The sequence below is a fragment of the Nannobrachium achirus genome, assembly GCF_963921795.1.
Source record: "Nannobrachium achirus genome assembly, chromosome: 19".
Classification (NCBI taxonomy): domain Eukaryota; kingdom Metazoa; phylum Chordata; class Actinopteri; order Myctophiformes; family Myctophidae; genus Nannobrachium; species Nannobrachium achirus.
In genome coordinates this window covers 4,474,183-4,488,011 of record NC_137826.1, presented here as the reverse complement: position 1 = coordinate 4,488,011, position 13,829 = coordinate 4,474,183, and the positions used below count along the sequence as shown (strand labels likewise).

The 13,829-nt window shown below is 43.8% G+C and overlaps 1 protein-coding gene across 1 annotated transcript in view; it reads right to left on the bottom strand.

Annotated features, from left to right (window-relative positions):
* Positions 1 to 6,460: 6,460 nt before the first annotated feature.
* LOC308304151 (glycerophosphodiester phosphodiesterase domain-containing protein 5-like) overlaps positions 6,461 to 13,829 on the bottom strand; it is a gene marked incomplete at both ends in the record, with an annotated part of 39,008 nt that continues 31,639 nt past the window's right edge. Inside the window, 5 exons of the mRNA XM_080748710.1 lie at positions 6,461 to 6,561; positions 7,761 to 7,840; positions 8,089 to 8,171; positions 11,912 to 12,059; positions 13,078 to 13,235. Coding sequence (XP_080604836.1) covers positions 6,461 to 6,561; positions 7,761 to 7,840; positions 8,089 to 8,171; positions 11,912 to 12,059; positions 13,078 to 13,235 — 570 coding nt within the window. The remainder of the gene's footprint in view (positions 6,562 to 7,760; positions 7,841 to 8,088; positions 8,172 to 11,911; positions 12,060 to 13,077; positions 13,236 to 13,829) is intronic.

The following is a 13,829-nucleotide window of genomic DNA, read 5'->3' as shown; positions in this document are numbered from 1 at the left end:
AATCAAACCTCGGTTCGAAGTGAAGTGGTGAATCTGAGTATAAAATTGTCTAGAGCTACAGAATTCTGAATTCTGAATGAATGATTTTATCTGGAGGGCCGGATTGTCATGTGAAGCTTGACAACCGGGACGGACACTACACACATATTCAGATAAAACCTGTTCATTCTGGACTGAAATGACCATATATGGACATGGGGGACACACATGGGACACACATTTACGGACAGATAAATCCTGTTCATTCTGGACTGAAATGACCATATATGGACATGGGGGACACACATTTGCGGACAGATAAAACCTGTTTATTCTGGACTGAAATTACCATATATGGACATGGGGGACACACAAAGCCACTCCTTGGAAGCGGCTTTCACCGCTTCGAAAATAGGCATACAACGTCACTGTCGTGGTTGAAACCTTGTCCTTTAGAAGAAATAAATAAAATACATTCTGGAATAATTAAGTGGGTCCCTGGCACAAAATATTTTGAGAAGGGGGCTAAAGGGGGATAAATGTGAGGGTCTCTCTCTATGTCGTCCTCAGACGAGCTAGCACTGGTGTAAACATATTCGAAGGGCCAAGGTTTCCCCACACAGCAAGCCTGGAAAAGTGTCCTTCTTTCTGAGGTCCTGCTGGTGGCCAGACTGGCCACCCTACTCGTCACGCTCCATATATGCCAAATTAATTCTGTCCTTGTCCCTTTTATGCCCATATATGAAGATCCCTGATGTGATCAATTTAAAGCCCGTATCTGGGAATGCCCATATATGGAGGGAGGGCATGTATTTCAACACATATGTATTGATGCAAGGGCTAACCTTCCAGGAAGAGGCTGTATTTGGGATTTGGAATGCCTATCGATCATATAATTTAAGTAAGGCTTTCTGAACTGTCCACAGCCCACCTCTGAGACACAGATGAGTACACAGAAATGGTACAATTATGAAGATAGATACGGTTGAAAATGGCTGATGTGCTGTTTTAATTTATACTCCACTGTACAACAAAAATAACAGATCTTCAAGCTAACAACAGGTCGTAGCTAGTGTACATTACCGTAGGCTTGAACCTTTGTGTCATACTCTTTGGGATTTGAAACAAACATGGCTCCTTTGAGTACAGTATCTGTTCTGACATCATGATGCGCCCCTATAGAAATGCTCGTCGGTTTCACAAAGCAGGACCCGCCGGGTGACTTCCTCTACTCAGCCTCTGTCCTTCTGGCAAGTGGAGTAAGATGGTAGTATCACCGGGAACTGAATGAAAGTACATTTTCAAAGAAATTCCAGCAAGGTATCGCATGACTTAAAGCAAGACTCCACGGTTACATGTCTCCATTCCGACATGTCTCCTTTCCGACACTAACCCTATCTCTTACCCTAACCCTAACCTCTATGGAAGTGTTACCCTAACCTCTATGGAAGTGTTGCCACTCCGACAATAAGAAGTCAATGTCGGAATGGCAACATGTCGGAATGGAGAGCAATCACCGACTCCACACTAAATAACATCTAGGCTCATTTTCTTACTTATATTGATCCCAAATGACTGTCCATGGGGTCTATTAGGCAGAAATGCCCCGGTCGTCCAGTTTCCCCAGCAGAACCCAGCAGCCCTCATGGCATAGAGTGGAGCCCATAAGCCTATTGCTATTTAAGCAATTTGTTGTGGTCTTTTTTTTTCATGAATCTGTTATTAGTTGTCATTGTACACACATCCATGCCTTGGTTGTCACACATGAGCCGCCGTAGTCTGCAAAAGAGATGAAGACACGCTATGATTAGCCTAGTACAGTCACTTTGATTGGCATTTAGGGTTAGGGTTAGGCACACACACACACACACACACGCACACACAGGGGGGAGGGGATTTGGGGGGTCAGGTCACACACACACACACACACACACACACACACACACACACACACACACACACACACACACGGGGGGGGGGGGGGGTCAGCAGGTCGCATTTCAGCAAAGGAGGGGAGGGGTTGAAAGTCAAATACCTCTCTCTCACACACACACACACACACACACACACACACACACACACACACACAGTGTCTCAAAATTATGCAATACCCAAATATTGCAATGTCAACTCCGCTATCAGTTTATACACTTCGGTTTTCTCTCATGTTGTGATATGTCACTGATTTGTTAAAGGGATTTTTCACTTTCAAAACAATTTTGGGTAATATTATCGTCTCATTACCGTTTCATTGTTATAGAATGCAGCTCTGCGCAGCCACTGCCAAGCAGCCTACTGGCACCAAGCAGCCTACTGGCATATTTGTGTTTCATTGGTATAACAGCTGGCAGCCAGCCCGGCTCCGCATGGCTGCGTGAATGTTTTTCTTTAGAGCGTGTTTTGTTTTTTGTCATTGTTGTTTTACAACGTTGGAACCGCTATAGAAATACCCAGTAGAGGTATAGCCTATGAATACATGAAAGGTCGACCTAAAACAAAGTCGACCCAAACTTCCCAACGGGTCTGTGGCCTTAAGCTAAATGCAGAATAGACCGAAATCTAATCTTTGCTTCTGGGGGTCCCTGGAACAAAATATTTTGCGATAGGGGTCCATCCGTGGAACAAAATATTTTGAGTTAGGGGTCCGCGGCCAAAAACACATTTTGGGGGTCCTTAACCACTGATAGGCACATTCTAAAAATGTCTTCTAAATCCTAACGTACCGGTATGTTGTTATCATTGTTTCTCAAACTTTGTCATGTCAAGGACCCCCATAATGATATGTATTTGGCCACGGACCCCCATCGCAAAATATTTTGTCTATTCTGCATCTAGCTTAAGGCCACAGACCCGTTGGGAAACGAGTTTGGGTCGACTTTGTTTTAGGTCGGCTTTTCCTGTTACCATAGCCTATATCACAAGTGAACTGCCGTGTCAATGCCAGCGCATGTGTGCAAATCAAAGTAGGCTGAACAACATCAGCTCAACAGCAGAACATAGATTAATAAATGTGACAAAATACAGTCCCCAAATTACATTACACCAAATGATTAGTGTGAATATGTTATATAGAAAGCAATAGATGAATTACTAGAAAAAATAAATCAAAGTTCATGCTATCATTCAAATAATAGAGAAGCCCCTGTAACCTTAACGCTCTGATAATCCTTTAGCAAAATAAATCCCCTTTGTGTTACTTTCTTAAACAAGAACCAAATAGGACGTTTTCAGCAGCTAGATTTATGACAGTTTGACATTGTTTAAGCCATTTCTTTGGTGCACAAAGTGCAAAGTCCCTCCGTTAAGTTAATTGTTTCCACCTGCTGTGCGCTATAGCCTGGTGAGCTGTGCGGAGCAGGGGAATATCCCCGCCAGGGCAGGTTGGCTACCCAGACCTGTGAAATTCATAGGCAGTCCATAGTGGCCAACTGAAATGTAATCTGCTCAAACTGATTTATATAACCAAAAATCAAACCTCGGTTCGAAGTGAAGTGGTGAATCTGAGTATAAAATTGTCTAGAGCTACAGAATTCTGAATTCTGAATGAATGATTTTATCTGGAGGGCCGGATTGTCATGTGAAGCTTGACAACCGGGACGGACACTACACACATATTCAGATAAAACCTGTTCATTCTGGACTGAAATGACCATATATGGACATGGGGGACACACATGGGACACACATTTACGGACAGATAAATCCTGTTCATTCTGGACTGAAATGACCATATATGGACATGGGGGACACACATTTGCGGACAGATAAAACCTGTTTATTCTGGACTGAAATTACCATATATGGACATGGGGGACACACAAAGCCACTCCTTGGAAGCGGCTTTCACCGCTTCGAAAATAGGCATACAACGTCACTGTCGTGGTTGAAACCTTGTCCTTTAGAAGAAATAAATAAAATACATTCTGGAATAATTAAGTGGGTCCCTGGCACAAAATATTTTGAGAAGGGGGCTAAAGGGGGATAAATGTGAGGGTCTCTCTCTATGTCGTCCTCAGACGAGCTAGCACTGGTGTAAACATATTCGAAGGGCCATATTGGTTTCCCCACACAGCAAGCCTGGAAAAGTGTCCTTCTTTCTGAGGTCCTGCTGGTGGCCAGACTGGCCACCCTGCTCGTCACGCTCCATATATGCCAAATTAATTCTGTCCTTGTCCCTTTTATGCCCATATATGAAGATCCCTGATGTGATCAATTTAAAGCCCGTATCTGGGAATGCCCATATATGGAGGGAGGGCATGTATTTCAACACATATGTATTGATGCAAGGGCTAACCTTCCAGGAAGAGGCTGTATTTGGGATTTGGAATGCCTATCGATCATATAATTTAAGTAAGGCTTTCTGAACTGTCCACAGCCCACCTCTGAGACACAGATGAGTACACAGAAATGGTACAATTATGAAGATAGATACGGTTGAAAATGGCTGATGTGCTGTTTTAATTTATACTCCACTGTACAACAAAAATAACAGATCTTCAAGCTAACAACAGGTCGTAGCTAGTGTACATTACCGTAGGCTTGAACCTTTGTGTCATACTCTTTGGGATTTGAAACAAACATGGCTCCTTTGAGTACAGTATCTGTTCTGACATCATGATGCGCCCCTATAGAAATGCTCGTCGGTTTCACAAAGCAGGACCCGCCGGGTGACTTCCTCTACTCAGCCTCTGTCCTTCTGGCAAGTGGAGTAAGATGGTAGTATCACCGGGAACTGAATGAAAGTACATTTTCAAAGAAATTCCAGCAAGGTATCGCATGACTTAAAGCAAGACTCCACGGTTACATGTCTCCATTCCGACATGTCTCCTTTCCGACACTAACCCTATCTCTTACCCTAACCCTAACCTCTATGGAAGTGTTACCCTAACCTCTATGGAAGTGTTGCCACTCCGACAATAAGAAGTCAATGTCGGAATGGCAACATGTCGGAATGGAGAGCAATCACCGACTCCACACTAAATAACATCTAGGCTCATTTTCTTACTTATATTGATCCCAAATGACTGTCCATGGGGTCTATTAGGCAGAAATGCCCCGGTCGTCCAGTTTCCCCAGCAGAACCCAGCAGCCCTCATGGCATAGAGTGGAGCCCATAAGCCTATTGCTATTTAAGCAATTTGTTGTGGTCTTTTTTTTTCATGAATCTGTTATTAGTTGTCATTGTACACACATCCATGCCTTGGTTGTCACACATGAGCCGCCGTAGTCTGCAAAAGAGATGAAGACACGCTATGATTAGCCTAGTACAGTCACTTTGATTGGCATTTGTGTTCAATGCTCACCCCAAAACATGATTTATGAGACTGGCGGCTTGTGTGAGACAACACGGCAAGGATCTACTGTAGGTACAATGACAACTAATAATAACAGATTCATAAAATAAATAAATACACTTTTGACCACAACAAATTGCTTAAACAGCAATAGGCTTATGGGCTCCACTCTATGCTATGAGGGCTGTGCTGGGGTCTGCTGGGGAAACTGGACGACGGGCATTTCTGTGGGGCGGCTGTGGCTCAGGAGGTAGAGCAGGTTGGGCAATGGTCCGTGGTTCAAATCCCGGCTCCTCCTGTCAACATGTCGAAGTGTCCTTGGGCAAGACACCGAACCCCGCGTTGCCTCCAATGTTGTGAGCTCGCCAGTTGCCACCATTGGTGTGTGAATGTGGGAAGTGAGGACGCTGGCGTCGACTGTTCGCCGCTTCTCTTCCCAATGTACAGTATGAATGAATGGACCATTAAAGTGCTTCGAGTTCGCAGCTTGCTTAGAAAAATGCTTTAAAAACTGTAATCCATTATTCTGCCTAATAGACCCAATGGACAGTCATTTAGGATGAATATAAGTATAGGACAATGAGCCAAGATGTTATTTAGTGCAGAGTTGTCCTTTAAGAAAAAATCACACTTGTGTGAACTGAGCGGTGGAGGCTGCGTGTGTGTGTGTGTGTGTGTGTGTGTGTGTGTGTGTGTGTGTGTGTGTGTGTGTGTGTGCGTGCGGGCGGGCGTGAATGTGAGTGTGAATGTGAATGTGTGTGAGTGTGCCTGGCCTCAGTGGCCTGAACAACAGCGCCCCTCCCTTAACATGTGTGGTCAAAAAAGGTACTTCAGGCTACAGACAGACAGACAGACAGACAGACAGACAGACAGACACACACGGATACACACACGGCCACGCTATGGAGACGGTGTGACCACCGCTCAAAAACACTTTTCCTTATACTGGGGCCGGGGGTTCATTTTTGGTCACTTAATTGGTCCACCAAAACTACTGTTGGCAGTGTGGGGCATATACAGTAGGGTCGCTGGCTGGCCAGAGCCTGAGGCCTGGTAGCCTACTGTACTGTACAGTAGGTGTCTGTGACGGTACGGTAGCACTGCGACCGTGGCGTGGTAGGCTACTGACAGTGGCCTTTCTACTGTAGGTGTCAGTGCACTGTGACAGTGGCCTTGGACTGCGGGTGTCAGTGCACGGTGACAGTGGCCAGGTTGGATGTGGTTGTCAGCGTGCTGTGAGTTTCTCCGGGGAAGTTGATACTGGAGACGGACCATACGTCACTCATCTCTGTCACAAGAGAGGGGGGAGGGGGTACAGGTTAACAGAAATCCATTATTCTATTTTTAAATACATTTGTACACTGATTAATATGTTAAAACAAATAAAACTATTCCACCATCTCCAAATGCTATTTAGAGTATGGAACTACAAAAAAGCCAAGGAACCTCCTGAAAGCCAAGAAAGTAAAAGTATGACAGTGTTGGCATCAAAATGTATGTTGTAATCATGTAATGTAATAGGCCTAATGTTTTTTTTTTCTTTTTTTTTTTCATTTCTGATAACCAGCAAGCTATATAGGCTTCAATTCGATAATTTGCAGAGCTTCTGTTCTCCAGACTGTATGGCGGAAGCTAGGGCTTTCACGACTAGTATTTTTTGCCAATCAACTGGTCGCACTGGTAGTCGACTAGTCGATTAGTCGCTAACCTATTATGTAATAATATAGGCGCTCTGTGTCACGGCTTTTCGCAGCAGCCAAGTTGCCATGACAATGTGTACTCACACAAACCCACGTGTGCACGTTACCGCAACATGAAAAAGACCAGCATTTCACAATTGCTTCATCCATTGTAGCTGCTACAATAATAATGGAAATTTGACTCACCAAAATGTCTGTATCTGCTGTGTCTCTCGTTAAACAAAGTAATCAAGAATGTGTGGTAATGTCAACAGGCTACAGGCTAGGCTAGGCTAGGCTAGCTCGCTACACAAACACCCCACCCTCTTTTAATTACTTCTAATCAAACAAACGTCAGGCGGTCTGTTGTGAACTGGGGCTGTCTTACAGTAACTTGCTTTGTTCGTGCTACCATTTTAAATTGACTGTTCTGTTCTGTACTGTAGTCCCCGTGGTGGACACGTTCGCTGCGGTGTGCACTGTGCAGCACTGACAGGATGAACTTTGGGTGAACTCTGGGATTAACCCCCGGTGCTGCAGATGCAGTGTGTGGGTGACTGGATAATAATATTACGTTTATAATGGTTGTTAAAATAAAACTATAACTATAATCAAATTGAAATTAGTTTGCTATATGCCTACATATTAAAACATAAACATTTGTTTTTCTTTTTTTTATGACTTTACGGCTAGTAGCAACAAGATCGACTAGACTAGTCGACTAGTTGGTGAAAGCCCTAGCGGAAAGCATTGGAAAATATTGTGGGAGGCAACATGTGTGGCTTGCGAGACTTCCATTATAACTCACCTGTTCTGAACTTGCTGTAAGTGCCGTTGTCCAGTGTTGTGCTGCTTCCCGAGCTGAAGGCCAGTCCTCGCTCTCGCCACCTGTTGGCAAGCGACAAACACACAATTAAATTATACAGTTGTCAAAGTTATGTCATTGGCGTATTTTTCAGTATTTTTGAAACGCAGATTGATTTGAAAGGTCTTGCCAAAAATAGTCTCCAGAGAAAGGATTGATTTAAGCATTCAAACATGTGAGCCTTATTAACATGATTTTTAGCCAATATTTGACTCAGTTATTCAGGGACGTTTGGTGATGTTCTAGTATCTTTGAGTATAATGTCACTTGCCAGTGCAAGGTGAATATGGCGAGGACCAGCATGAGAGACACGAGATCTGTGAGGATCCACATCCGATTGTACTGATCTGGAGTCTGAGACAGACAGACAGACAGACAGGCAGACAGACAGACAGACAGACAGACAGACAGACAGACAGACAGACAGACAGACAGACAGACAGACAAAGAGCAACAGTTTGGTTAAAGGGATAAGAAACCCCGCCTCTAATTTGTTTTATGGGATTTCAGAACATGAAAAGATTTCTAAAATGTAGGCGTGGTTATCTGCCGTTGTGGGGGGAGGGGGCGGAGTAATGCGTGTTCTATCAGAGAGACAGAGCGAAGCTGTCAGCAGTGGGCACTGGGCAGTTGCTGTTTCCATTTCGGAAACATTTTTTAAAACCAGCCATTGGAGGTGTAAAAAGTATAAAGATTCGGCAACTCCATGTTATATAACCAATTATAATGTGCAAGTATTTTATAAACAAGCCGTCTGAGCTTTTATCCATGGACATAACTTTCTCCAGCTCTGGACTGTTTTACAAGGAACCGGAGAGGGACGGACGCTAGGCTAACGCTGATAGCTATTTTCTGTATGTGTGTAGTGTAGCCTGTGTGTGTGTGTGTATGTGTGTGTGTGTGTGTCGTGACAGTGCGCGCGCACACACAACGTCCACACGAAAAATAGCAGATCTACAAGCTCACAACGCGTCGCTTTCGAGACGCGTTGTGAGCTTGTAGATCGGCTATGTAGAAGAGCTAAATCAGCTAATAGCCGTAATAGCAGCAGCTTCTCATGTAAACACGTTTGTTTCGGCTATTTTGTGAAAGTGTAGTGTGTGTGTGCGTGTGACACGTGTTTGTGTGTGGTGACACGCACACACGCACACACACACACACACACACACACACACACAGAAAATGCTTAGCGTCCCTTCTTCTTCTGTTCCGTGGTAAACAGTCCAAAGCTGGAGAAAGTGTGTCCATGTATAAAAGCTCAGACAGCTTGTTTGTAAAATACTTGCCCATTTTAACTGGTTATAGAACATGGAGTTGCCGAATCTAATCAACAAGTGCCCCACTGTCTGCGACAGCCCTGAGCCCTGTCTATGCTCTGAACAACAACACGACACGAGACGCCACAACGAGGGCAGAATGAAACCACGCCCCCCTTGATACAACTCTGTATTAAACAAACGTTAATATTAATTAGATATGCCTACGTCACATTGCACTCTAGAACAATGATAGCTAATATTTAATGAGTGGCGCCAAAGTTTTCTTTTCTTCTAGAAACTGGAAGTATTCAGAAATAGCTGCAGAGACCAGCAGAAAGCTCTGAATCCACAAGGCTATAGGCAAACTGAACCATATCACTGCTCCCTATCACAAGTGACTCGTTGATATAATATATATTTATAGAAAAAGTGATTTTGTGTTTCATGCTCCTTTAAGCACAAAAGGTTTCCACTGATGGTCCGGTGCATCTCAAGAAAGGGACTGGAATATGTAGAAGTAAGGCACTGGAGCACACTCGGACTGTTAAAGCCTTTTAACACATCTGGTGCCAACCCCGAGTTTCCCGACTTTGAAAAGGTACCACCCCTGTGCCAACCCCAAGTTTCCCGAGTTTGGGCCGTTTTTGAAGATTTTTTTTTTTTTTTTTTTTTTTTTCTCCTTCAAAATTTTTTTTTGGACCTCCAGAAATGTATTAGGCATGATCGCGATCGCGAAATTGCATGTTTAACCCCCATACCAACCCATTCTTTCAAACATGGCAGCCATGTTTGTTTACATCTGAAGAAAACATAATGGCTGATAAATCATGAATGCCAGAACGGATTTCCAAGCGGATTTTTTTCTTTGAAAGCTGTGAACAGTGTGCACACACGTGGTGCATCATCTAGGCATGGGCGTGCACGATCCGTGCACTATAAATTACATGGAAGTCTATGGAGACCATGGCATCGCGGGACATTGAAGAGAAAAAATCACTGCAACATAAGTGTTAAGATGTATTGACATCGAAACTTTGCCACTTTATTTGCCGTAATAAAAAGGGTCTGAGTTTGCACCAGTGCCTTCCTTCTACAGCAACAGTTTGGTCCTAATCGCTCTGGGGCGATCATCTAGATTATAATGTCACTCTTGACATTCTAGAATAGCTAAAATGGATATGTTTACCACCAAGTGTACGTGGAGGTACTATAAGTAGGCCTATATGTGAGAAAAAGTGGAAAATGTTCAAATGCATTTTTCAGTCATGTTTAATGATAAAACACTGACTGGAGTGTTGACCAAATTAAACAAATATTAGGCAAAAACCATGAACCATAGTTTGGTTTGTATAATTGTTTAGTTTAATTTGGTGAAATAATCATTTGGTATAGGTCTCATGTTTTATTCCAACTCGTCGCACGACTGCCAAGACTAGATTACTTGATTCCTGGTGACGCGAGGTTAGGTAAAAAGGGTTACTTGGATTGAGAAATCTAAGAAAGGGTCCAAAAATGTTTGAGAACCACAGATTTAACAATCTGTCCCATTTCTCGTGTTCTAAATAAGGGACTTATATTTAACCAGGTCTAGCTTTCAGTCTAACTTTGGAACATTTATTTTAAAATTAGCCATGGTCCCCCAGGGGATCTGTCTGTACTTGCCCCCTCCTTTTCCCCCTCAACACCAAATCCCTTCGCAGAGGTGCTCAAAACGCATGGCAAGGCAACGAGTTTTGAGCTTGTAGAGTTCTTTTTTTTTTGCCTAATGTTTGCCATATTTGTTCACCTATTATGACTAGGGATAGAGCTCGAAACACAAGCCTGTTACATAATTCAATACATTTATTGAGTACCCGGTATCAATAAGCCTTGGGCTTATCACGCCTGTTATCGAGCATATAGAGTCCCATGACATCATGTTTAAACAATCAAGACAAGAGGCGATCAAGAAATGATTACAGTGCTATTCCTAATATAAAGCCATTTAACACTTGTTGCACATTAATGAATGGTTATTTTAAAGATAGGCAAAATATCTTTTACTTTGATTGTCATCTTCATAGATGATGGTCAGCCACAAACTCACAGTCACAACAGCTGGCCAAAGTATCCAGTTCTGTTCAGAATTTGTCGTCTCGCATCACATCTTTCAACAAAATATTAGAAAACGCTCAATAGTGTGGCTCGATAAAAGCCCGGCTCAATAAGCAGGATCGATAAGGTTCTCATTATCAATAAAAATGGACCTAATTATGACATGCCTAGAATAGGGACGGTATAGCAGGGGTTCCCAAACTTTTTTGTCTCAGGGCACCCAATAAATATTTGTTTTAATCCGAGGCACCCTTACATTATAATTTTCACTCCCAGCACCTTATATTTACAGCATATCATAGTTGTCGGGTGGAAACCTTGTGTGTCGAAAACCGTTCGTTTTGTATTTATCATCTATAAAATTTACTAAACTAGTGAAAACAGCCGATCTACAAGCACACAACGCCTCGCATCGGGAGGCGTTGTGTGCTTGTAGATCGGCTGTTTTCCACTAGTTTTGTGCGACAGAGGTTTCTGCCTGACAGTAATGATATTTTAGTGATTATGTTGCGAGGAAAACGTTGAGATAATAGCCATTTTGGTTAGAACTGACTGAAAATAACTGTGTACTTCAAGTTTAAAATAATAGTAAATATTTTCTCACGTGTCCAAATATTATCAAATGATCTCGCGGCACCCCTGGACTGCCGTCGCGGCACCCCAGGGTGCCCCGTCACCCACTTTGAAAACCCCTGCGCTATAGGGTTCATGTGGTGAACTGCTACTGTATAGGGTGCATACCATGAGGAAGAGCGGCCTGTGCAGAGCGCTGAGCAGCTGAGGGGCGTTGGTGGTGACAGAGTGAGCAGCGGCGCACCAGGCCAGGGAGTAGAGCCACGGCTGGCTGATCACGTACAGGTTGGTGCTGATGTTCGCTGCCGCGTAGTAGCTGTGTGGGGAAACGGAGAGACAGACACTGACACGTTGGAAACACACTGAAGTGCCATGTTGGCTTTTGGTGGACATTTTGGTCTCAAAATGAGAGGACAATAATATTACCAGAAAGAAAGAGATACGCGTGAATCATGACCATAACAGGTCTGTAACACTGTAGTCGGGGGCATTAGGGATATTTCGTGCTATATTAGTCTAAAAGCACCAAATTTTGCACAGATGTAGCCCAGGGCATGCTCTAATGATTTAGCTTGGACGCCCGAGTCGGCGACCTTCGGGGTCGTCACAGCGGCCAAATCAAGTTGGGCTCCCATCGACTTTCTATACAGGAGGAAAATACCCAGAAAAGAATCTGCTTTAAGTAGGATGTGAGGGGTCTAACTAGGGGTTTGTCATGATGCTGAATCCATTGCAAGCATTTGTTTTGCACAAAAAACATTCCCTGGGCTACAAATGGCCCAAGAAAACGCCCACAAAACGGTGAAAAGTGATGACTCATCACTTTTCATCACTAAACCATCGTTTTCTGCTTGCAATGGATTCAGCATCATGACAAACCCCTAGTTAGACTCCTCACATCCTACAAATACCTAGGAAAAAAAAGAAATTCTGGGTATTTTCCTCCTGTATAGAAAGTCGATGGGAGCCCAACTTGATTTGGCCGCTGTGCCGACCCCGAAGGTTGCCGAATTTGGCGCTTTTAGACTAACATAGCGCGAAATGGCCATGTTATCTACCTAAGGCCCCCGACTACTGAGCGTACAAATGGATTTGGTTCCATTTGTACACCCTCAGTGTTAGGGGAGTCCTCGCAAATAAAACATTTGAGAACCACTAGTACTTGTGGACTCCTAATGTACATCCACACACAACGGCAATATTATGTAGCGATAAAGGCCACACACACACACACACACACACACACACACACACACACACACACACACACACGCACGCACGCACACACACACACACACACACACACACACACACACACACACACACACACTGACCTAATGTGCTCACTGGACATGGTGCTGTAGTGCAAGTTCAGTCTAACTATGTGGTTGCGCTGCAGGTCCACAAGGGGGAGCCGGCTGCCTGATGTCTGCTGTAGGTCCGGGTCCAACTCCTGAACCAGAGCCCTCAGGTCTGGAGGAAGCCATAGAACCTGCATGCACGCACGCGCGCACGCACACACGCGCGCGCACACACACACACACACACACACACACACACACACACACACACACACACACACACACACACACACACACACACACACACACACACACACACACACACACAGGGCTTGTCACTCAAATAACTGCGATTAACAGATAAGACACATAACCTAAATATTTATGGGTTTCATTTTGTAGTCCTAAACGGCCATGTTGAGGACCAACACAGGTGTTTCCATTTGTCTGTTTGGCATTGAACTAATGTTCTTGGCCAATGAGAACACCTGTGTTGGTCCTCAGCATGGCCACTGTAGGACTACAAATGAAACGGAAGTGTGGATCGCTAGCATGATAGCATCCTTTAAAATTGCCCTGAAAAACCACTTACAGGCAGCAGCCGTTCGCAACTGGTAAAAAAAACAAACCTAGCCCAACCCTACCCTCCCCTGCCCCTTCTTTGTATATACTTTGTTTAGACTTACTGTTTTCTTTTTTTGTTCTTTCATTTTATTTTATTTACATATATACTGCATAGTACTGTGTTCTATTCGTCTGTCATTCAATGTTATATGAGATAATTA